Source organism: Bubalus kerabau, chromosome 19 (genome assembly GCF_029407905.1).
Source record: "Bubalus kerabau isolate K-KA32 ecotype Philippines breed swamp buffalo chromosome 19, PCC_UOA_SB_1v2, whole genome shotgun sequence".
NCBI lineage: Eukaryota > Metazoa > Chordata > Mammalia > Artiodactyla > Bovidae > Bubalus > Bubalus kerabau.
Window position 1 is genome coordinate 21,144,353 of NC_073642.1, and position 25,422 is coordinate 21,169,774.

A 25,422-nucleotide genomic window follows, 5' to 3' on the forward strand; every position below is an offset into this window, starting at 1 on the left:
GGGTCTTCCCAACCCAGAGATCAAACCCAGGTCTCCAGCATTGTAGGCAGATTCTTTACCAGCTGAGCCACAAGGGAAGCCCAAGAATACTGGAGTGGGTAGCTTATCCCTTCTCTAGCAGATCTTCCCGACCCAGGAATCAAACTGGGGTCTCCTGCATTGTAGGCGGAAGCCCATTTCGACGGAGCAATGACGAACCACAGCGAGTGTTCAGGGGGTGATATAAATATATTTTGGAAGCTGCCTGTGTACTCTGGGTAAAGAACCAGCACAGAGGGGCTCCCCGCCTTTCCCATGCTCACCCGCCTCCTCCCCCGTCACTCCACAGAGCCACCCCACCCTGCCTTCTACCTCTTTCTAGGCTTCAGGATGAGAGTCAAAAGGGGTCTGTGGGGAGTGGGAGGGGATGAAGGGGAAGTCTCAGGGCCAGGAGTGCAGCGTCATGCCTCGGGCTATTCTCTCCAGCCTGGGGCCTCAGGGCCTGTCTATTCCTCAGGGCCCTGGGGGTGTGGGGTGTGGGAGCAGTGCAGGGAGGACACGGGGGCTGGACGTGAGGACCTGGGGAGGCAAAGGTCACCCACGCTCTGTACTTTGCCCTTCCCTGTCCATCCCAGACCTACTCAGCTCCCACCGTGCCTAAGAAAACAGGATGGCTTGAGGACTGGGTGCCAGAGACCCCTGGGCGGGGGCGAGGAAGAGGAGGGAGAGAGAGGTGACTGGGAGGGAGACACTGCCTGCCCCCAGGTCAGCTACAATCAGGAGGGCGGACGGAGGAGGCAGCAGGTCCACAGAAAGGAGCAGCTGCCCCAGGGCCCCTCTGGTCACTGCAGCCAGGCCTACCACTAACAGCCCAGCAGCTCCACGCGCAGGGTGATACGGTTGTGCCAGGCCACGGGCTGGATCCGCACAAAGCGAGCCTGGAACGGCGTCTCAAATATGTTCTTCTTGTGGGAATTATTGTCCATGTTACCAGGGAAAATCTGGTGGAAGAGGAGGTGTCAGGAGGCCCTCAGAGCCAGCCCTCCTCCCCCTCAGACCCCCAGATCTGACTCACAGGGCACCCCTGGAGTGGGGAAGGCAGGACAGCTGGACACACACTCACCTTGCTTTCCGAGGCCCCCGGGTCCTTGTACTCAGTCCAGGTCACACCATCATCACCATAGGCCACCCTGTAGGCAGCCACATATTGAATGTGGCCAAAGTCTCGGGCACCCTGGGTGATGATGCCAGTGACTCGCTTCTGCGAGCCCAGGTCAATCTACAAGGGGGAAAAAAAAAACCAATCCCATCTTCTTTGCTTGCACCATTCCCAGTAAGGTGGGAAAAAGCACACATACACGCTGGGGCATACATTCTAGTTTCGGGAAAATTACTTCATTTGGCAGAGCCTCAGTTTTCCCATCAATCAAGTGGGCATAAATAATCCCAGCAACTTTGTCAAGCACTTCACTGCAATGTCAGATTTCAGAGCCTGGCCCCAGGCAACCCTTGTACAATGGGAACAGGGGCAGAGAGGCCATAGTCCATAGGGACATAAACTGCTCATGAGGCCCCTGCAGGCTGTCCAGGGCCTGACATTGGTCCTGGGGGATTCCAAAGGCAGGCAGCTTCTCATGGAACCCAGTCCCCCAGGCTAATGTGCTCCTTGGGGCCTAGAGACATGACCAGCCTCCCGCCCCCCAGTCCAACCTGGGGAGCCTGCCAGCTGACCAGGGGAAGACGGTGCTCAGTAAGATCCAGGCTACAAACCCATCTCACTGCCAACCAGAAGGGGAGCCCCAGGCAAGTCCTCGCCCTGCCAGGACCCAGCTTCCCCAGAGATAAGAGGATGCTCTGGTTTTCCACGACTCTCCTGAGCTTCCCAATTGCAGTGAAACCCAAGGGCTGTCGCACGGTGTGCTCTCGGCGAGTTACAGCGCATCCTCTGAGAGCAGGCACAGAAACCCCGACACGTCCCTCCTCCATCCTGCCCTGCTGTCCCTGGGCTCAGCCTTACCCTGTGGCAGCCAACGGAGGTGGCCCCACCTCTACACACACACTCATCGCCTGGGGCCGAGGGCCTCGATGGAAGCAGCTCTGAGCTCCTCCACCATCCCCCCAGCCTTGAGTGACAGAATCAGCAGAAAGGTGGGAACACAAGAGGAAGAAAAGAGCAAAGTCGAACACAAACAAGGCTCAAAGAAACTCCCTCTTGGCAAGCAGAAGCCAGGGTTGGTCCAAGGTCATAGATCCCACACCCCCACCCAACCCCAACCCTGCATCCCCGGAGGAGCCTGACCCACCTGCAGCCACTCAGAGGCACTGTTGGTCTGGGCGGTCCAGGCGTTGAACTTGCCCTGATTATCCAGTCGTGCGTAGTAGGGAAACCAGCTAAAGGCACTCAGGCCCCAGGTTTTGTAGTAGCTGGAGGCTGTGATCTGCTTGTTGGGGATGGTATTATCCTTCAGGCCTAGGGGTTCAGTGCATCCTGCCAACAAGGAGGTAGGGGTGGGGGGCTGTCACCCAGATCTGGGATCCACAGCCTCCCCCGGTGGGTGTGAGAGCGAGGCAGTGAAGGGAAAAGAACTCTGGCTTCTGACAAGCCTCTGGCATCCTCTTGAACACACAGAAGCTCCTTCAGGCTTCCCTGCTGGCTCAGTGGTAAAGAATCTGCCTGGCAATGCAGGAGACAAAGGTTCGATCCCTGGTCCAGGAAGATCCCACTTGCCATGGAGCAACTAAGCCCGTGCACCAAGACTACTGAGCCCTGGAGCCACAACTACTGAAGCCCATGCATTCTACAGCCTGTGGTCCACAAAACAGGAGCCACTGCAGTGAGAAGCCCGCGTACCACCACTAAAGAGTAGCCCTCGCCTGCAACAACTAGAGAAAAGCCCACCAGCAATGAAGACTCAGAACAGCCAAAAGAATAAAATTACACTTAAAAACCATTAAAAACCAAAAGAACAATCTCCTTCCACCTTTTAGAGCCAACTAACTGGTCTAAATATTTTCTTGCTGACAGCCCTACCCACACCTCAGCTCAGCTCCCACCCCACGCCCCTCAGTTGCTCTGAACAGATCACCCACCAGGCTTCTCCCTCTGCACCAGGGCAGGGCCCTGATCCACCACCTCTCACCCTCCTTCAAAGCCTGATTCAGACCCCTCCTCCAAGAAGCCTGCCCTGACCACCTCACTCGGGTGGGACTCCTCTGGACTCACAGCACTTCCTGTCGTTCCTACAGTACGGCTGCGATTCATACCACCAAGTCCTAGAGTAACTAATAATAACCATCTCACTGACTCAGTGCTGACTTCAGTCATTTAATCCACCACACAAAAACCGGAATCAACAGGATATTAGCAACCCCATTCCACAGATGAGAAAACTGAGGCTAAGAGCCATTAAGCACTGTCCCCAAGTCTCTTTGACACACACACAGAGCTAATCACCATGCCACAATGCGACACTGTCTCCAGCAGCACTCTCACACCCACTCAGAGCTGGGAAGGCCTGCCTGGTGATGACCCAGTGATGAACAGCACTGCATTCCTGCTCTCTAGCAGGTGGAAGCTGAGAAGTCAGAACTCCTGAGGCTCAGGAACGACCATGTCTTCCTGCCCTACACCCCGTCCCAAAGAGTTTACACATTCACTACTCTGCTGCTGTCTGACGTGCCTGGGAAGGTTGCCTGAGAAGCTGGCCTTGGGTTCACTCAGGCCTGCTCCAAACATTCAGGAATGTGCCGGGCTGTTCTGTACTCTCATCTGCACCTGCCGGAGGCTAGAACAGCTGGGGATGGGCAGGAGACAAACTCCCATGAGGGGACTTCCCTGGTGGTCCAGTGGCTAAGACTCCATACTCCCAATGCCAGGAGGCCCAGGTTCGATCCTTGGCCAGAGAACTAGATCCCGTAATGCCAAAACTAAGAGTTCACACGCTGCAACTGAGACCTGGTGTAGCCAAATAAATAAATATCTTTAACAAAAAAACTCCCAAGAGAATAATGGGTATGTCTCACACATGTCAGAATCTTCACTGCACAACTGGCTGTCCCTTTGCAGAATCCAGGGTAAGACTTGCAAATCCATGGTGCCGCCTGGGAGCAAACTATAGTACACAGTGCTTTACATCACCATCTCCCCAGATGCTGGTGACCTTGCCAGTAAAGACATTTGCCTTCAGACGGTGCCGATGCTGATCAATCATATCATCTCTTTGTGATGGTGGTGTATCAGGTAACCTCCAGCCTCTCCCATAAAGACAGGCTAATGGGCTGGGAGCTGGCTCATCCCAAAGCTCCAGACCTGGAAGGCCACGGGGCTGGCACAAACCTGGAGCACTCTGGAGAGGAGCCAAGGAATCATTTCATCACGGTGCACCCTTCTACAGCCCATCTACATTTCCCCATCATTATGGGCCCCCTCCCCAGAAGTCGGACAGCCTTCCAGATAAAAGAGAACTGGGCAGGGCACCAAGCAGAACTCTCAGCTCCACCACTCCCTGTGTGACCCTGGGGAAGTCTCCTCCCGACTCTGGTCCTCAGATTCCCCATCTAGGTGCCAGAGCAGTGTTTCTCATAGATCAGTGGAAGTGAAATGAAGTGTTAGCTGCTCAGTCGTGTCTGACTTTTTGCGACCCCATGGACTATAGCCCACCAATCTCCTGTCCATGGGATTCTCCAGGCAAGAATATTGGAGTGAGCTGCATTCCCTTCTCCAGGGGATCTTCCCAGTCCAGGGATCGAACCCAGGTCTCCTGCATTGCAGGCAGATTCTTCACCATCTGAACCAGAATACTGATGGTTTTTAGATCACTGGTGCATGCATGCAAGCTAAGTCACTTCCATCATGTCTGACTCTGTGCAACCCCACGGACTGTAGTCCCTCCAGGCTCCTCTGTCCATGGAATTCTCCAGGCAAGAATACTGGGTGGGTTGCCATGTCTTCCTCCAGGAGATCTTCCCAACCCAGGGATCGAACCCTTGTCTCATGTCTCCTGCATCGGCAGGTGTATTCTTTACCACTAGTGCCACCTGGGAAGCCCTTAGATCACTGGGGGACCCTGTTAATATAAGGATTCTGTCTCAGCAGGTCTAGGCTGGGGCTGGAAGTTTACAAGCTTCCAAGTGATGCTCATTCTGCCGGGCCACGGAGCTCACTTGGAGTAGAAGACACTCATCCACCCAATCCATTGGCTCCGCCACCCTGACCCAAGCCACCTTATCCTCTACACATCTCCCCCTCACTCACAATGCCCCTCTGCCTCCATTCTCCCTACACAGCCTGAGGGATCCCTTCTAGACCCAACTCTAACCACAGCCTATCAGCACCACCACAACAATGGTTGCCTCTTGTTCTGAGTACAAAGGCCTGAATCCTTAAAATGGTCCACACGGTCCCTGCCTGGTCCATCTCTGCCCATCACCCACCAAGCTATCCTTCATTTTCTAGGCTCCAGCTCCACTGGCCTCCCTTCTACCTTTCAACATGTCCCAGGGGCTTTGCACTCACCAATTCCTTACCTGAGATGCCTTTTCCAAGTTCTTCTCATGGCCTGATCTGCATTATTCAAGCTTCTACTCAAAGGCCATCCCAACAGGGCAGTCCCCATGCCATTCCCTCTCTTCACCCCAAGTCAACATCGTCACATCTCCACTAATTTTTCCTTTATCATTCTTACTTCTATCTGACCTTTCTTTTATATTTGCATCTTGTCTCACATCAGACTCTCTCATTAGAACCCAAGAGCTTTACTCCCTAGAGCCACACACTCAGAAGGAGCTTAATAAATACCTTAATAAATATCTACTGAGTTAAATAACTAATCAATTCACCAAGGAGACTGTGCCTGCTGGTAAAGAGGGATCTGGTGCAGGGCATGCCCAGAAATGCCCAGATCAAGTCCCACGCACGTGCACACATGTATACACACACACACACACACACACCAATACTCTCTCCAGCTGACCCAAATGCCTACAAGGGAAAGGAGACTGGTCCAATCCTTAAGGAAAACAAACTAGTCAGCTTCACCTCCTCCCCTTGCCAAACACACCCTCTCTTGGCCTTAGAAGGAGCCAGTTGTGACATGAGAGGCTCAGGTCAGCAACTTTAAACAGGCAAGGGCTTCGGACCATGACAGCAAGTAGTGAGGGACGCCAGGGAGAGGAGCCCAGGGTGTGGGTCCCCAGACCTGTTTCTGTCCTTTATCAATTGTTTACATTTTCTTTCAGCAAAAGGGATAGTCTTTAAGTCCCCAAAACAATTAGGTTCAAAAGGCAGTGACCCTGGGAGCAAAAATAAACTGACTTTACTTCATGCTTTAAAAAAAGAATAACCCCGACAGGCACTGAACTCAACTCTGAGTGGTTCTGGGTGATAACTGAAATGCGATAACAGAAAGACGATCCACAGAGGGGAAGGAGGCGCGAAGGGTAGGCCCTGGGTTAAGACAAGAAAGGCAGAGAGCCATCTCTGCTCTGCAAGCTCTGCCTAGAGAGCCCTGCAGTTCTGCCGGCAGCCAGCAGGTGGCACTGTGGCTGCAAAGAGAGAAAACTATCCAGACCTCAGGGAGAAAGCAAGGCTGGACTGAGCTGGGCAGACCATGCCCTCAACCCAACCCCTGTACCCTGATCTCTCTGGAAAGACAGACAAGAAGCATGCCTCCAGCCCTATGACCCTCCATGTCCCGAAATGTTTTTCCTGAATGCAGATTATAGGTTTGGGAGGGAGAAACAGTGGATGAGTGGGTGTCAAAACCCAGGGATTCAGACCAAGTTTTAATACCTACCAGCTGTGTGCCCTTGATAAACAATTTATCTGGGCCTCACTTCCCTCCTTCATTCATTCATTTATTGAACCTATGATCAATGCACTGGGAATGCAGCAGTGAACAAAACAAACTCCCTGCCCTCATAGAACTGACATCTGCAAAACAGAACTAACGCTACATGTTCTAGAAGCTCAAGGAACCAGAATACGTGAAAATATTTTGAAAACTGAAGAAGTATCTTTTTTTTTCCTCTTTGTTGTCATTTGCTATTTAGTGGCTAAGTCATGTCTGACTCTTTGCAACCCCATGGACTATTGCCCACCAGACTTCTCCATCCACAGGATTTCCCAGGCAAGAATACTGGAGTAGGTTGCCATTTCCTCCTGCAGGGGATCTTCCCAACCCAGGGGTCAAACCCGGCTCTCCTGCATTGCAGGTGAATTCTTTATCACTGAGCCACAGGAGAAGTCCTTTTTTCCTCTTACCAACCAGCTTCTAGAAAATGTAGCACCTGGGCAGGACTGCCTAAGGCCTGGTGATCCTTCTGTGTTAGCCCAGGTTCCCAGGCTTTGCTGCCTGCCTACCCAGCTCCTCACCCTGGCTGAGAAAAGAGGGGACAGGAACAGCCATCTCCGAGGACAGCAGAGCCACTGGCACTCACCATTCAACTCACAGCCAAGGAGTTCAAAGCGGAGGGTGCAGCCCCGGTGGCAGATGATGGGTACCAGTCTCACATACTGCGTCTCCAAGGGGGTATCAAACAGGTTAATCTTCAGGCCGCTGTTGTTCACATTACCCACAAATATCTAGGAGGGAAGAGGCAGATTGGAGGAGTGGGTCAGTGTCGGCAGTCCCGCTTCCTGGGGTGGTCTCTCCCCCTCTTCCACTTTGGGCCTGGAAACAGAGGTGTGCGCAGCAGAGCTGGCAGGAGCTCCCCGTTTCTCCAGACAGCCCACAGCCCTCAACAGATTCCCCTTTTCATACCTTCTTTGGTCACCATGGGGCATAGGTGTAAATTCTCATCTTTCACCCAGGACCACCTATGATCTACAGGGTGCCTCTGTGCAAATTAGGAAAAGGTACTCCTTTCTGAAAAGACTTTGTAACAACAATTTTCCCACAGACAGAAGTATACATGAGGTCTACATTGTGAATGATGCTAAGTAGTAGCCCTCGAGCAGTGCACAACCCGTACAACTGTACATGGTGTCCCTGAAGGCTGTAAATGCATCCCATCTCCACCACTACAGCCACCCTCAACAAGTCACTGAAACTTCTTGAGTCTCACTATTCTTATCTAGGGCTTCCCTCGTGGCTCAGTGGTAAAGAATCCACTTGCCAATGCAGGAGACATGGGTTCGGTCTCTGAGTTGGGAAGATCCCTTGGAGAAGGAAATGGCTACCCACTCCAGTATTCTGGTCTGGGAAATCCCATAAACAGAGGAGCCCAGCAGGCTACAGTCCGTGGGGCCGCAAGAGTCAGACATGACTGAGCAACTAAAAACAATTCTTATCTGTAATATGGGCCTATTACTTGTAAATCACAGAGCAGAGACACAATCTGGGCTTCCAAATTTCTGTGAGCCAAGATACACCTGAAAACCCACCTTATGGTTCATCATCCCAGGTACCCTCACCTCCTTGGGAGCCCTCAAACAGCACTGAGCCCCAGGGGTTGCTGACCACAGCCCTTCTTCAGGGTTCCCAACAATCCTCACCTTATCTCCTGACCGCCCTGCAACCTGGATGAACTGGAATTGGCGCCCATCGGTGCTGTAGGCCACTTTAAAAGTCTTCAGGTACTCAGCACTCCCTGCGCGGCTGGCCCCCTGGGTCACCACGCCCGTCACCCACATCTTCCGCATCAGGTTCACCTGGACCAGGGCAGGCAGGACAGAACCGCTATCTCTCGGGTTCTTCCTACCCCTGTCACTCCCCCAATCAGGACAACGAAGCGGGGGCTTTCTCATCTGGCCCTCTCCAGGCTCTGGACCCAGTGCTCAGGACACAGGGACAAGATTCCAGGGACTTCCCTGGTGGTCCAGGGGTTAAGAATCTGCCTTCCAGTGCAGAGGGGCATGGGCTCCATCCCTGCTCTGGTTGGAGAACTAGATCCCACATGCCTTACAGCCAAAAAAACTAAAACATAAAACAAAAGCAATATTGTAACAAATTCAATAAAGGCTTAAAAAAACAAAAGGACAAGCTTCCAGAGGCTGCAAACAGTGCAAACACCCCTCTAACAGCCTAGTATTCACTCCCTTCATCCCACCCACCCACTCCAGGCCCCCAGAGCAGCCCTCCACTTAAAGATACTTCACCCATGGGAACCGGCTACCTTGCTACCTGGACTCCAGTTCTGAACCCTCCCATGGTGTCCCCCACAGTGTAGGCACCCACATTCTCCCATCACATCACCCACCCCCGGGCCACCCCTTCCATACCTGGATCCAGGGGTTTTTGTCATAGTTGCTGGATGTCCACGCGTTGACAATGCCCGTCTGGTGCAGGCGGGCTAGCTCCGGGGCCCAGCGCTGCAAACCCATGAAGCCCAAGTGCACGGACGAGGCAGAGATCTGGGAGTCGGCAATGGCACCCGTCTGCATGCCCAGTGGTGAGGTGCAGGCTGAGGGGGGAAGGGCAGTCAGAGCGCCACCCACGCAGGTGGTGCCCAGAAAACACAAGAACAAGACAGTTGTGGCCTCTGCCGAGGACCCAGAGGACCCAGAGCAGAGACCATGAAGGGATGATGAGGGCCAAGGAGGAGGTGCAGAAACAAAGTGCACAGGGAGGAACAGAGGGGCCGGGCAGAGCTGTGAAGGGGCTTGGGACAATGGGCTGCTAGAAGGTTCCAGGCAAGGCCCACATGTCACGACTGGCAGCTGGAGTCCCCCACCAGGCTGCAGGAGGTGGTCTCTTTTTTACAGGACATCAAGAAGCAATTATTCTAACACAGGGGGTGGGCTGGTGAGCAGATACCAGTATGACTTCCTGTCTTCCTCCATGTCCCGCCCCATCCAGCCCAGCCCCCTGGTCCCCCAGGAGGATGGCTTTGGAAGAAGGGCCCCTCAGATGGCAGCGAACAGTCCTTACACTGCACATAAAGCACTGAGCACATGTGCCTGGAGTTTTCTAGAATCTCACTGGCAGGAGTTTTCTGAATGGAGTGTGAGAGCCATTGTTTTCTCTGGTACCCTCTGTGCCTTCTCACTACTGGTCCTGGCCAGCCATCTGGGACGACCCCCCGGCCAAGGCCCATCACCTTCACCAGCAGTGTGGTCTTCGAGGGCCAAGCCTGCAAGCCTGGACCTCGGGTTCCAAGCAGAGAACCCGGGAGGGCTCCACTTGTATTCCAAAACCCCAGGCTCACGCCAAGCTCGGTGCATGACCCTCTCACAGTAAGAGAGAGGCACAAGTGAGGCCATACGCCCGAGATCAGAGCCGGCCACTGGCTGAACAGAGATCCAAACCCAGGTCTGCTCTGTCCTCAGCCCTCATGTCCACACCCAGTGGGCCCCAAACATGCCTGCAGGGTCCTTAAGGGCTCCAAAGACACACACCAGGTAACAAGTAAGGAGGGGCGGCAAAGGTCCCTGTGGGGGGGTTCCTCGCCCTTTGTGGTCGTGGCCACATCCAGCCTGGGACAGACCCCAAGCCGAGAAGCAGAAGGAGGCAAGATGAGTAATTCGCACTCAGGCACATCCAGGGTTACCTGGGCTCCAGCACGGTAATTAGTGGGCCCACCTGGCTCCACCCAGGGCTCCCAGCAGCCTTGGCGAATACCTGCCTCCCCCCACAACATTCCTCTACCCAGTGTTTGACATGCTGGTCTCAGCCCTGGGCACAGGGCACAGGCCCTCGGGGCCTGTTTCCTCTGAGCTGAAGAGTGAGCAGGCACTTAGCTGGTCTCCCCTGGAGCTGGCTCCCACCCGGCTGACCCAGCCCTTTCTCCTTCCCCTGGAGACAGTCCACGGATCTGCCCAGAGCAGGACACTGCCCCCTGCCCACCCGCTCAGGGACAGACCCCCTGGACTGCAAAAATCGGGCACCGCCACCCTCACCCCATCCAGCCCTGGGCCTAGATTCGCCCACCCAATGGCAGGTGAGGAAGAATCCTGGTTTGTGGGAGGGACCTCAGCTAGGCCAGAAGCGAGGAGGGCATGGACAGATGCCGCTGGCAAGGTTTGCTGGGCACCCGCCAGGGCCAATCTGTGGCCGGGTGGATAACCAAGCGAGCCAGGCTGGTCAGCCCCTCTGCACACGCCGGGCCTCTGACCGCCTGACCGTGAGCGGACGGCCCAGTCTGCCCAGACCTTTCCCTCCTCTCTGAGCTCTGCAAGGAGGCCAGAGGTCACGCTTGGGCCAGCACTGTCAGACCCTGAGGATCAAACCTTATTAACTGACTCCCTGGGCCCCAAAAGATTAAGAATGTGTTGGTTTTCCTTTCTCGGTAGAAAAATCCCAGGACTTAACCCTAAGGCTATATGTCTCATTCACAGTGACAGAAAATAACACTCCCACGACCTCTGGGGTCACCACCACCCCTCTCTCCCTTGCAGGGACATCAGGCCTGGCCAGCAGTCCCAGGAGAGAGAACCAGACAAGAAGAAGCCTGGGAAGGGACAACAGAGTCCCTCCCTGCCTCCCCAGTCCACAGTAACTGAGTTCTGCCCCGCTCGGAATCCTACCGAAGGAGACCCTGACGCAGGAGGAAGGCTGGTATGTGGCCTGAGCCGCCAGGCCTGTGGTACAGGGTCTGCCCCTCGGAGCAGGCACCGCTGGATACTCACTGCTCTCACAGTGGATGCCCACGTATCCAAGAGGGCACTTGCAGATGTACTGGATGAAGACATCCCCTCGGTGGGAGTCGTCAGTTACCTGGCACTCAGCATCATTGTGGCAGGGGTTTGGGAAACAGGGACCTGGGAGGAAGCAGGTGAGATGGGCAGGTGATCAAGAAGGAGCTGGAGACAGGCAAAAACAGACAGGGCAAGCCCCAAAGGACCCTCCACCCAAATTCGGCCTACTGCCTGCCAGTGCCCACCAGCTCCTCCCTCCCCCCTCTCAATCTGCCCCATGGGGCCTGGGCCATCCTGGAGCTAAGAAGGGTCACGTGGAGGTGAGTCAGCCCAAGTGAAGGAAGCACCCAGCTTTCCAAGTGGCCTGGGAGCTTCCAGGGAAGGGTGCTGGGGACCAATGACCATAGCAGGACAAGCTAGGCCAGCAGCCTGGGCTGCAGCTGGGAGCTGGCGGGGAGCAGCAGGCATGGCCCAGGACAGGTACCGTGCTCCGTCTCGTTGCATAGGAGGCCTGTGAAGCCTTCGGGGCAGAGGCAGTAGAAGGGGGGGGTTCTGTCCTCGTTCAACAAGCAAGTCCCACCATGTAGGCACTGGCTGGAGTCACAGAAGTCACCTGCAATGACAGTTCTGGGTTAGGAACAAGTCATTCATTGAGTAAATATTTGGGGGGGGAGGGTCAACTACCAGGTATATATTCTGGGCCCCTAAGACAGATGCAGTCTGGGTCTCAAGAAGCCAGAAGAGGACGTCCCTCATGGACCATTGGCTAAGATTCCACACTCCCAATGCCGGGGGCCTGGGTTCGATCCCTGGTCAGGCAACTAGATCCCACATGCCTCAACTAAGAGTTTGCATGCTGCAATTAAGATCGAAGATCCCACATGTCACAACTAAGACCGGGTACAGTCAAATAAGCAAATACCTATTTTTTAAAAAAAATAAGAAGTCAGAGGAAAGAGGTGGTGACCTACAAGTCACCAGGTAATGAGGAGGCACCATGAGCTCTGAAGGAGCCTGCGTGAGGGGCCAAGGGAGGATGGTTTCTGCCAGAAAGCTGGAAGGTTCAGAGGTGGGGACATTTGAGCTGGCTAAAAGTCACAGTGGGAAGGTGCCAGGCTGGGGAATGAGGAAAGAACTTTCCAAAAAGAACCAGAAGCCCAGAGCACATGGTATACTGCTGATCAGGAAGAAAGACATCGCTGAAAAGGGAGGTTGTCGGGCAGGACCTTACGAAGGACAAGTGGAGACTCTTCATCCTGCAGAACAAGGGCTCTTAACCCTCCTTCAGCGTCCCCACCACTGGCCACCAGGAAAAAGTCAGAGGTTCGCAAGCATGAGGTGGGAGTTGGGAAGCCATTTTCTAGCTCGTGAGGGAGAATGTCAAGAAAAGGCCACGTGCTAAGACGTGGTTGGGCTGCTGGGGTGGAGAAGTGGCTCAGAAGTACACAAAGATCCCTCTGGCTCTGCGTGGAAATGTGACTGAGCAGGTGAGAGAGGAGACCAGGAAAGCATCAAGGATGCTGCCACAGGCCTACTGGTAAAAGACGAAGTCAGGCCGAGAGATAAGGAGGAAGGTGGATTTGAGGAACACTGGACAACAACGAGAGGAGGGAAGAGGGCTGGAGAGGACTTCACAGCTTCTATCTGGGGGGCCCAGGTGACAAGTGTTAGCCTGTCCCCAGTGCTTTGACTCGGGTGGACTTCAGCCCATTAGGTCAGCCAGAAACCTTCAGAGCATCTTCTACTTGATCTTTGCATCCCAGAAGGGCTGCCCCAGACCCCACACCCCTACGCATTACTTGGGGTGAGAGATGAGAAACCTTTTTTCCTCCCTGCAGAGTCACGCCATCCCAGGCTGGAGGGCCCCTCTTTCAGAGGGCCCAAAGCCCTGGAGAGCTGGGCGGGGGCTCCAGGGAAGGGAACACCGTTAATGAGCAGTGGGGGCCTCAGGAGCTTAAGGCGGCTCCCAGTGAGCCATTAGTCATTGGCTTTAAATAGCAGGTTAATCCCCTCCCTGACCTGACAAGCGGCGGGCACTGCCTCCGCAGAGGCTTGAGAATGGCCAGAGCCTTGGGCTCCTCCTGGCAAAATCCAACTCCCCTCTGCCCCGCTCCCAAAGGGCCCTCTCCCTGCAGAGCTCCAGGGCAAAGCAGGGGAGCGGGGAAAGAGAAAGAGAAAGGTGTTCCCTCCTGGCAGGCGTCTGACCCACTCACCCACGCACCGCAGCTGTGGGGCTTCCCCCTTCCTGTTTAAGCTGGGTCTCCAAAACCACCTTTGGGATTTCAGGGTCCTGCCTTCTCTGGGAGATCTCCCCAGGGACATTTTGCCAGGGCTCAGGCTGTGGGGCCAGGGGAGGCGAGGCAAGGGACTTTTAAGGCCCAGCCATCTCTCTGTGTTTCCAAGAGACTTCAAGTGGCTTCCACTCCATTTGGGGGGTGGGGGGTCAGATTGGCACCGGATGGCAGAGCCGAGGCTCAGCCATGACCCTCCCACCCCAACGAATTTCATCAACCCTATTTCTAGGAAGAAAGGATGGAGGCGGTGCCTGAAGAGTCTTGCCATATCCCGCTCACCCCATGGGCACCCTTTCCTCAGCCCGCGGTGTAGGGCATCGCCCATCCCCATCACCAGCCTGCTGGAGGCAGGATGCGTCCTAGGCAGGAGAGGAGGGCCAAGAAAGATAAAGCGGCAGGCCAAGGCCATAGGGAGAGAGCGGAGTCAGGAGCCGCCATCTCCGGTCGGAGCCCTTTTCCGAATCCCTCCCTAGGCTCCTCACCCCCTCCTGGGTTGCCCCCACCCCCCACCCCCGACCCAGCCCCAAGCCTCTGGCTCCCTAGCCAGCCCCTCGCTTATCTGACCAAATACCTATTTTTAAACGGAGGATAAAATCCCAATGAACAGACCAGCCGCCGGCATGGCCTGGGAGGGAGTTTCCAGGTAAAGTTGGCTGGAAAAGATTTATCAATACAAGAGTCCTAGAAATTTCCTGGTGGAAGGAGCGCAAGAGCACTATGTTAGTCGCTCAGTCGTGTCCGACTCTTTGCGACCCCATGGACTGTAACCCGCCAGGATCCTCTAGATTCTCCGGGCAAGAGTACTGGACTGGGTTGCCATTTCCTCTTCCAGGGGATCTTCCCTACCCAGAGATTGAACCTGGGTCTCCCGCATTGCGGACAGATTCTTTACCGTCTGAGCTACGAGGGATGTGGCCTCATTGTACAGATGGGAAAACAGAGGCCCGACACAGCGGATTCCTTTGTTCTGTGTAAGCCACTTCCCTGGGGGAGGCTGGGCTGTCACCCAGTGTCCCGAGCCCCAGCCCAACGCTCAAGCCTCTAGCACCGACCAAACCCCCACCCCCAGCTGGAGAGGCCGAGAGCATCCCCGCCGCCCGCCCGGGCGCAGCCGGAGAGGTCGTCCCTCGGCTCAGCCCCGGCTCTTGGACCAAGTTTGTAAACAGCGGAGGCAAAGGGAGGGCGCGGCGGCGAACTTCCGAGCGGCGCGGAGAGGAGGGGCGAGGGCGAGAGGGCGGCGCGATCAACTCACCGGAGAAGGCGAAGAGTCCGGAGGCGCAGAAGAGCGCGCCGCAGAGCGCGGCCAGCAGACGGGGACACGGCATGGTGTGGGGACGAGGGCGCGGGAGCCAGCGCTGGGGCGGTTCAGACCCGAGGGCTCGCACTCCTTCTCCTGGACGGGAATAAAACAGGCAGCGCAGCACCTCCCACCGAGCCACGTGCTCCTCCCAGGCCCGCCAGAGGCGGACTCGGGGCGGGGCTCCGCGGACTGAGGAGGGGCTGGGAGGAACCGGGAGTCAGCCGCTGGCCGCTTCAGTCCGAGCCACGCCCTGCATCCCGCAGGGTGCCGGTGACCAGGCATTGAGTTCCGAGTCGTCTTAGTAAAGGGCTCAGAAGGAGTTGTCTGTTCTTTGCTTTTTGGTTTTACTTTGGTTTTTGTTTTTAACTTTTTAAGCTTAAGAAAAGATGCTAAACCTTATTCATTTTTAGAAAAACCCAGATTACAAGTACGGGTACCATTTGCATTTATCAGATTGGCAAGCATCAAATTAGTAGTGCAGTGTGAGTGCGAGGCTCCCCGGAACAGGCTCAAGCATGCATTGTTGGAGAGAATGTAAATTGGTTCAACTTCCCCAGAGAGCTGTGTGGTAATATCCATCAACATGACAAAGGCTGAGACCGGAAGACCTAGGAATTCCCCATAAAGGAATTCATTCTGCCGAAACTCTCACGCATAAAATGACATGTACACAAAGATAGCATAGCATATCATAGCATCATCCATTGAAATGGTAAGACTTTAAAAAAAGAAAGAAAAAGAAGAATCAGCATATTTTTCTGTAAAGGGCCAGGTAGAAAATATGTCAGGATTTTCATGCTATAAAGTCTCTGAGGCAACTGTTCACCTCTGTCCTTCCTTGTAGCAGGAAAACACCTCAGTGTTCCAGGAAATGAAATGAACTCGGTGGTTGTTTAAGGGGGCAGAAACTGGAGTGTTGGGGTCAAAACAGACTTGCTTGTCATGGTTGAATTTTTCCTAAATATTTATTTTTTTATTATGTGCAGGTATTGCCTATTTACAGGGGTAAAATTTTTTAATAATAGTGTTCTCATCCGACTAGCCAAAAAAAAAGAGAGAGAGCAGCTGGATATCTCCCCTACCAGCTATGTTGATACCTAGGTTTGGACTAAAGTCAGACTTAACTACTGGCAGGAGACCCTTCTTAAAACCACTCAGAAGGAAAAACACTACACATACATGATCTACTCGGTAGCCACAGAAAAAGCATTTGGTAAAAATCCAGTACCCTTCATGATTTTGTTGTTGCTTAGTCACTAAGTTGTGTCGGGTTCTTTTGCAACATATGGAATGTAGCCCTCCAGGCTTCTCTGTCCATGGAGTGGGTTGCTATTTCTCCAGGGGATCCTCCCAACTCAGGGATCAAACACGAGTCTCCTGCATTGGCAGGGGGATTCTTTACCACTGAGCCACTAGGGAAGCCCAGAAATGAACAATACAAAAATGGGTTAATAGTTAAGCAAACAATTTCATTCACAGTAGCATCAAAAAGAATAAAATACTTACAAATAAATGTAACAGAAGAAGTAGAAGGCTTGTATACTGAACACTAACAAACATTGAAAGAAATTAAAGAAGACTTAAATAAATGGAAACATTTTTGTTCATGAGTTGGAAGACACATTGTTAAAATTTATTAAGATGGCAATACTCTCCAAACGGATTAACAAGTTGAACATAGCGCCTATCAAAATTCCAACTGTCTTTTTTTTGCAGAAATTGACAAGCTGATCCTAGAATTCAGGTAGAAACAAAAGGGACCTAGAATGATCAAAGCAATCTTAGTAGGGGAAGAACAAAGTTGTAAGACTCATACTTCACAATTTTAAAACCTGCTCCAACACAACTGTAATCAAGACTGTGTGGGAACTTTTCTGGTGGTCCAGTGGCTAAGATTCCACACTCCCAACAGGGGAGGGGAGGTAGGGGCTTGTCAGGGAACTGGATCCCAAAAGCTGCAACTAAGAGCCCACATGCCTCAACTAATATCTGGAACTGCCAAATATATATTTTTTTAATTTAAAAAAAACACCAGGTGGTACTGGCATAAGGAAAGATACATAGATCAATGGAATAGAACCGAGAGTCCAGAAATAAAGTCTTACATCTATGGTCAATTGGTTTTCAACGAGTGCCAAGATAATTCAATAGAAAAGGAATAGTCTGGGAATATCCCTGGCAGTCCAGTGGTTAGGACTCAGCACTTACACTACCATAGGCCTGGGTTTGATCCCTGGTCAGGAGACTGGAATCCCACAAGACATGTGGTACAGCCCCAAAAAAGAGTAGTCTTTTCACCAAATTGTGCTGGAACAACTGCTGCTGCTGCTGCTAAGTCGCTTCAGTCGTGTCTGACTCTGTGCGACCCCACAGACGGCAGCCTATCAGGCTCCACCGTCCCTGGGATTCTCCAGGCAAGAACACTGGAGTGGGGTGCCATTGCCTTCTCTGGCTGGAACAACTGGATAGACATAAAAGAATAAATTTGGACTCCCATGTACTTTATACAAAAGACTAACTCAAAAGAGATCAAAGAACTAACTAAGAGTTAAAACTATAAAACTTGTAGAACAAAACAGGCATAAATCTTTATGACCTTGGATCAGGCAGTGGCTTCTTAGGCATGACACCTAAAACACAAGCAACTAAAGGAAAAAATAGATCCACTGGACTGCATCAACATTTAAAAACTTTTATACTTCAAAAGACACTTTCAAAAAGGTCTTTTCACCTCACAGAATTGGAAGAAATAAATACAAGTCATTGGTAAAGATCTAATATCACGAATATATAAATAATTCAGAATTCAACAACAGAAGGACAAATCAATTTTTAAATGGGAAAAGAATTTGAATGGATATTTCTCCAAAGAAGATAAACAAATGGGAGATATACATGAAAAGATGCTTTAAGTCATCAGAAAAACGGAAATCAAAATCAAAACCACGTGAGGGACTTCCCTGGTAGGCCCAGTGGCTAAGACTCCTCACTGTCAATGCAGGGGGCCTGGGTTCGATCCTGGTCAGGGAACTAGATCTCACCTGCTGCTTCAAAGATCCCATGTACTGCCACTAAATAAGTAAATAATTATTGAAAAAAACCACATGAGATACCACTTTACATACCCACTACGATGGCTATAATCAAAAAGTCAGATGACAATAAATGCTAGTGAGAATATAGAGAGATTGGAACCCTCACACATAACTGATGGGCTCGTAAGACGGTACAGCCACTGGGGAAAACAGTTTGGCAGTTTCCCAAAAAGTTTAACATAGAGTTATCATAGGACCCAGCAATTCTACTCCTAGGTGCATACTCTAAAGAACTGAAAACAAGTTCATACAAAAACTTACACATGAATGCTCCTGACTCATTATCAACAGCCCACAATTGAAAACAATTCAAATGTCCATCAACTGATGAATAGATAAACCGACTGGTATATCCACTCAATGAACCATTATTCAGCCATAAAAATAAATGAAGTACTGATCATTGCTGCAACATGAATGAACCTTGAAAACAGTATGCTAACTGAAAGACAGTTCACGGGTACAAAGTTTCTTTTAGGGGTGATGAAGATGTTCTGAAATTAGCAGTCAGTGATGGTTGTACAACTTTGAGAGTATACTAAAACCACTGTACATTTTTAAAGGGTGAATTTTATGTTCTCTGAATTATATGTCAATAAAAAGGAAATACAGCTCTTCAGAAATCCCACCTAAGGGAATCCCCTAGTGGTCCAGCGGTTAGGACTCAGTGCTTACACTGTGAGGGCCTGAGTTCAATTCCTGGTCAGGAAACTAAAATCCCACAAGCTGTACAGCACAGCCAAAACAGAAAAGAAAAATGAAATCCCACCTCAGATAGCAGGTAGAGAGGGCTGTGAGTACAGCATCCTTGCTGGTTAATGCCACAAACTCCAGCAGAACTGAAGCTCCTGATCACCCTCACTGGCTTTCTGCCACCCACCTGGTACAAATACAGAGTTACCAACTTAAGTTACATTTCATCATTGAGTCATTCAACAAGCTGTTAATTGAGTACCAACTGTGGTCAGCATTCAAGCTGGAAATGGTGGCTGCACACTGCCATCAACTGGGAAGCTTTAAAAAAATACAGGTGACCAGGCCACATTTCCACATAATTATATTAGAATCCCTGGGGTGGAGCCTGGGAATAAGTATTCTTAAAGTTCCCCCAGTTAAAGCTAATGCACAGTGAGAATGGGAACCACTGGCTCCACCCACTGAGGAGAGAGACCGAAGACCTGGGCCTTGGGATCTGGAGCTGACAGAGGATTTAACAAGTGAGAGAGGGCTAGACAGAAAGGGGATTTTCTTTTATGAACTGCCCATTTTGGAGTTCAGTGGGATGATACGTCTTTGGCCTGAACAATTTGTTACCCAGTACTAGATAGTTTCAGGTCTTAGTACTACAAAGACAGCACAACAATATGACATGATTTGAATAAAGGAGGACAAGTTTAGATCGGGTGACCCGGAAAAAGCTCTTTAAAAAGGTGACTTTCACACAGATCCTGAATAAGAAGCCAGCCTTACAAGGATCTGAAGAAGCAAAAGCTCTGAGAAAGGGACAGAGCAGACAGCTCAGAAATTAACCCCAATATATACACCAAATTGATAAACTGAATTTTGAAGGTGCCAGGACGATACCTGGCAAAGGATAGGTTTTTGAACTAAGGGTACTGGAAGAATCAGATGACTGCATGCCAAAAAAAAAAAAAAAAGATTAAACTTTAATCTTATATAAAACTTAACTCAAAAAAGATCATAGAAATAATTCTATACCAGAAATCTGTAGAACTTCTAGAAGAAATTCTGTGTAACTTCTGTTTGGGTGATGAACTTGAAATACTGTACTAAAAGCAGGATCCATGAAAGAAAAATTGACAAACTGGACTTCATGAAAGAAAACTGTTTGCTCTGCAATAACATTGTTAAGAGAAATAAAGACAAGCCACACACTAAGAAAACGTCTGCAAATCACATATCTTATAAAGAACATGTATCCAGAATAAAGAACTCTTAAAACTCAAAAATAAGAAAATATACAATCCAGTTTGTTAAATAGGAAAAAGATCTAAACTGACAAAGATAGTGAAAGTCTCTCAGTCGTGTCTGACTCTTTGTGACCCCCATGGCCTATATAGTCCATGGAATTCTCTAGGCCAGAATACTGGAATGGGTAGCCTTTCCCTTCTCCGGAGGATCTTCCCACCCAGGGATCAAACCCAGGCCTCAGGCAGGTTCTTTACCCGAATCTGAGCCACAAGGGAACCCTAAGAGTACTGGAGTGGGTAGCCTATTTCTTCTCCCGTGGATCTTCCTGACCCAGGAATCGAACCGGGATCTCCTGCCATTGCAGGCAGATTCTTTACCAACTGAGCTATCAGGGAAGACCAACAAAGAAGATAAGTGGATGGCAAATAAGCATAGGAAGAGATGCTCAAAGTAACTTTTCACTAAGAAAATAAAAATGCAAACAACTATTTAATATCTCTGCAAGACCTACAGAATGGCCAAAATCCAAAAAAAAAAAAACAAAACAAAAAACAAACTTGATCACCCCAAATACTTATTGACAGCAATACAGAGCAATAGGAACCCTCATTCACTGCCCATGAGGATGGAAGATGGTACAGTCGTTTTGGAAGACAGTTTGGTGGCTTCCTATAAAGTTTAACATAGACTTATGACACATAGGCAGTTACACTCTAGGTGTGTATCCAAGTGAATTAAAACATATGCTAACATGGAAACCTGTACACAGATGTTTATAGCAGCCTCATTCATAGTCATCAAAAACTGGAGGACTTCCCTGGTGGTCCAGTGGTTAAAAATCCACCTGTTAATGCAGGCGACATGGGTTCGATCCCTGGTCCAGGAAGATTCCACATGCCCCAGGGCAACTAACCACAGCTTCTGAAGCCCGCACGCCCTAGAGCCTGTGCTCTGCAACTAGAGAAACCATCTCAATAAGAAGCTCATGCACCACAGTGAAGAGTAGCCCTCGCTTGCTGCAACTAGAGAAAGCCCAGGCACAGCAATAAAGACCAAACACAGACAAAATAAATAAATAAAAATTTTTTAAAAACTTAAAGCAACAAAGATGTCTTTTAACCAATGAACTGGCAAATTGTAGTGTAACCATATGATGGCATACTTATCTGTGAAAAAATTACTGAGATAGTGATTCATATGGCAACATGGATGAATCTTAAATGCATTTTGCTAAAATAGAGAAAAAAGACCCAAAAAACTACATGTTTTATGATTTCATTCACATAACATTCTGGGAAAAGTAAAACTATAGGGATGAAGAATGGATGAGTAGTTGCCAGGGGTTTGGGGAAGCGGGAGTGGTTAACCGCAAAGGGCAAGCTTGGGGGAATTTTTGGGTGATGGAATATTCTGTATAACACTGGAGTGCTAGATACGTGATGATACCCAATTTAGCCAAATCCACAGACTTCACAACACAAAGAGTGAACTTTATTAACATAGACAAATACTTAAAAATCAGCCAGGATGGCTGGGGGACCCCAGACTGTGACAGAAGAGTCTAACTTGATTGCAAATGTATGACAAACCTCAGTGCAAGTAGTTGGTGGGGGAGGCAGGAAGGGGAGTGGAGAGGACCTGACATAAGTAGCTTAGGAAAACAGTGTTTTAACTGGAAACTATAAGGCTAAAGACAAACAGAATTTTGCATAATCCCCAAAAGCTAGTCAGTAAAGGCAGTAAAGTTGTTTTTCATGGAGTTTCAGGCTAACATGTGCATATATGTGCTCAGTTGTTCGGTCACATCCAACTCTTTGCGACCCAAGGACTATAGCCTGTCAGCGCCTCTGTTCATGGGATTTCCCAGGCAAGAGTACTGGAGTGCGTTGCCATTTCCTCCCCCAGGGGATCCTCCAGACTCAGGGATCAAACCAGCATCTTCTGCACTGGCAAGCGGATTCTTTACCACTAAGCCACCTAGGAAGCCCTCTGTGTGCATGTATGCTGCTACTGCTGCTAAGTCGCTTCAGTCGTGTCAGACTCTGTGCGACCCCATAGACGGCAGCCCACCAGGCTCCCGCATCCCTGGGATTCTCCAAGCAAGAACACTGGAGTGGGTTGCCATTTCCTTCTCCAATGCATGAAAGTGAAAAGTGAAAGTGAAGTCGGTCAGTCGTGTCTGACTCTTAACGACTCCATGTACTGTAGCCCGCCAGGCTCCTCCATCCATGGGATTTTCCAGGCAAGAGTACTGGAGTGGGGTGCCATTGCCTTCTCTGGTGTGCATGTATACTGGGGCTTAAACAAGTGAATAAATGGATGGTTGATGGTAGGACTCAGATTTCTCACTGTTGGAGAAAGAAGTTGTAGATAAACAAGGAAGGAGCTTGGAATAATCCACGTAGTACAAGATTAATCAGAGATACTAGTATGAATTCAAGTTCAACTTAACCTAGATACAGATGAATGGGTGCAGAAATAATTATAGATACGTGTGTATACAAGAGTTGTAATGTTGTTGTAGTTTAGTTGCTAAGTCATGTCCGACTCTTTCGTGACCCCATCAAATGTAGCCCACCAGGCTCTTCTGTCCATGGGATTTTCCAGGCAAGAATACTAGAGTGGGTTGCCATTTCCTTCTCCAAAGAGTTATAATATGTTTATTTCCTAGCTCTGTCTGCTGAAAGGGCCTAGAAACAGTGACACCCCAGTAGCAATGAGCACCTCAGTGCTCAGACTTTTGTCTCTAATACCATTCTCCAACAAAAGGGATGAAAGTGCTTTGGAGAAATGGCTGGTTCTAGGGCAGGGAGGATATAAGAAGAGCCTCAAGCATCCATCAAAAAGAAAACAGTGCTCTCCAATGATAGCTGCTACGTTTGTATTGGGAAACAGATTGCTGTTGTTGCAGGGGTGGGTCCCTGTGGCTGGAGGGATTCAAGCAAAGGGCATGAGTCAGGAGGAGGGTATATGAGAGGCACAGTGAGGACAGGTGATCTCTCAGATCTTCACTATCTCTAAGATGCTGGTTTATAATTATGTATTTGTCAACACTGCCCAAAGCCATTGATGTGGAGAGGAAGGAAGAGTTTGTCTAGTCCAGCCATTCCTCTCCTGCCCTCCAGCATCTGTGAATGCAGGTGGGGCTGGAGCAGAATGGCACGGCAGTCCCACGCTCACGCTCCTTAGATGTACACCTCCTTTCCCAGACCAGATGCTCCAAGCACACATCATGATCTGTGAGCAAACATCCCAGCTCAGGGACTGAACAACCTCCTTTTGTTTTTCAGCCAAAGGCCAAGAGCCAAAGGCCAGCACTGGGGAATAAACATGCTTTCAGATTAAAAATGTAAAAGTGTTTTCTCGCTGAAACCAAAAGGTGGACCAAATTCTGAAGTTCCTTTATATGATTTTACTCACCTTTGAACACTATCCTCACTAATTTCCCTGGCAACTCCCTCCACCCTCACTAATTTCTCCTTCTCTGAACTCCTGAAGCCCTGATGCTCAGAACAGCCAACAGTCTCCTGTTCACAGTTCCTGGCACCCTGAGATGCCTCCCCACCTGGTTTGTCTGCTCCTCTGAGAGACAGTTGGGTGTTGCACAGAGAGATTTAGACCCGGGACCTGGACTTGAGCCCCAGCTTCCCATCTTACCTGTCTGGTGCCTCAACCAACACTGCAAACCAGGCACATTAATCTTCTTCATTCAAAGCCTGCTTCCTTTCCTCCTTCCCGGGAGGTTAGTGGCATGCATGGAGGTTGCCTCGCTGGCCCAGAGCAGTCCTCAGAGTCAGCATCTGGTGTGGAAAAGAAATACCACCACACCTGGGTCAGGGATTTGATCTGCAGAGCAGAAAGGGGACACAGAAGAAATGCCTTAGAAAGATCTATTTTTGTAGGGCTCTGTTCAAAGCCTCATTAATGGGGCCAGCTGGACATCTGGACAAGCCATCTCCTTCCTGAGTCCAGAGCAAGGCCATTTCCGGGAAGAACATCAAGTCCTTTCTTAGAAATTGAACCCAGGGAGGAATAAAGCCAGAGCCCCAGGTTGGGCAGGGTCGAAGGGTGGTTAGTAAACCACAGGCCCAGGAGGGTTTGTCACGGACTAACCCCCACCCCCCACCCCCACTCACCCACCCAACACTCGCTCATCCTCCAGCTGGAAGGGTCTGCCTTTAAGGATATGGGTGCCTTGTCTATGCAGAGATCCCGGCCCTGTCTTCTTTCTCTTACTACTGCCTCCTTTTCAAGCCAGCAGCCCCAGGAGAACTTATCAGACGCTCATTTTGCCATTTCTCCCAAGAAATAATCAACCCTCTTGTTAAAAAGAAAAAAGAGACAACAACAATAAAAAATAAAAGGTTCAAAATGGAATTACTTATGTTAAAACCCCTCCTTAGCAAACCAAGACTTAATACCTAACCCAACAGCAATTACAGCCTCCCCCAGGAAAGTAATCTTTAACCAACTTGAAATTACCTGGTCAGCACTAATGAGATATTCTGCCTCGTAGGTCCCTTCCGTTCCCCTTAGGAGGGTAATCCTGCCTGAAACAATGCATTTTTTTTTTTTTTTTTTTTTTGCTCACAATTTCCTTTTTCTGCCCCCTCTCTGTCTTTAGAAATCTTTCATTTTTTCCAGCTTGGTGGAGCTCCTTTCTACTTGCTAAGTGGAATGCTGCCCAATTCACGAATTGTTTAATAAAGCCAATGAGATCTTTAAGATTTAGTTAGTTGTGTTATTTAACTCTCAATGAACGTGAGCAGCAGATTTAAAATTTCTGATTGCTTGCTCCAAACCTACTACGCTTGCAGCTCTGGCCCCAGTGCCCCTTTGAAGTCAACTCCCAAGTCCTAGCAGAGGTCACATGCACTTTTGTAAAACTGCCAGATGAACAAGTTGGTCTACCCAGTCTTTGCCATATTCCAAAAATGCCACTGAGCCCAGAGGGAGCTCATCTTGGCTGTGGGGCAAACTTCTCTCCAGAGAGGAATTGGACTACATCTCCTGCTCCAATCCTCGGTGTGAAATGTGTAGCCATAAATCAACATCCTCCCTACCTAATCTCTACTGTGTTCATTCATTCATTCATTCATTGAAAAATATTTACTGAGCAATTGCCAAGCTATGTGGCATGAGGGCCCATTCAGCACCTCAGAGTTGGAATAAGGATTATTTTAAGCTGAAGACATCTGGAACTCAACTGATGTGGAAAGAAGCCTTCTCAGAGCTTCCCTGTATGAC

General features: G+C 50.3%; 1 protein-coding gene across 1 annotated transcript; it reads right to left on the minus strand.

The window, feature by feature from the left end:
• Positions 1–209: 209 nt before the first annotated feature.
• MFGE8 (milk fat globule EGF and factor V/VIII domain containing) lies at positions 210–15,268 on the minus strand. The gene is made up of 9 exons (XM_055555872.1): positions 15,101–15,268; positions 12,039–12,167; positions 11,546–11,677; positions 9,200–9,381; positions 8,474–8,629; positions 7,417–7,561; positions 2,283–2,467; positions 1,103–1,258; positions 210–980 (listed from the first exon to the last, which is right to left on the minus strand). Exons 1-9 carry the CDS (start codon positions 15,171–15,173, stop codon positions 843–845), a joined length of 1,296 nt encoding a protein of 431 aa, XP_055411847.1. The 5' UTR covers positions 15,174–15,268; the 3' UTR covers positions 210–842.
• Between the last annotated feature and the right edge of the window lie 10,154 nt (positions 15,269–25,422).

Coding starts and splice junctions, on each gene's coding strand:
- MFGE8 (XM_055555872.1), bottom strand. CDS start 15,173: ATGCCGTGTCCCCGTCTGCTGGCCGCGCTCTGCGGCGCGCTCTTCTGC. Junction 12,168..15,100: donor CGGACTCTTCGCCTTCTCCG/GTGAGTTGATCG, acceptor CTGTCATTGCAG/GTGACTTCTGTGACTCCAGC. Junction 7,562..8,473: donor CAGGGCGGTCAGGAGATAAG/GTGAGGATTGTT, acceptor CTTCCCTCCTAG/ATATTTGTGGGTAATGTGAA.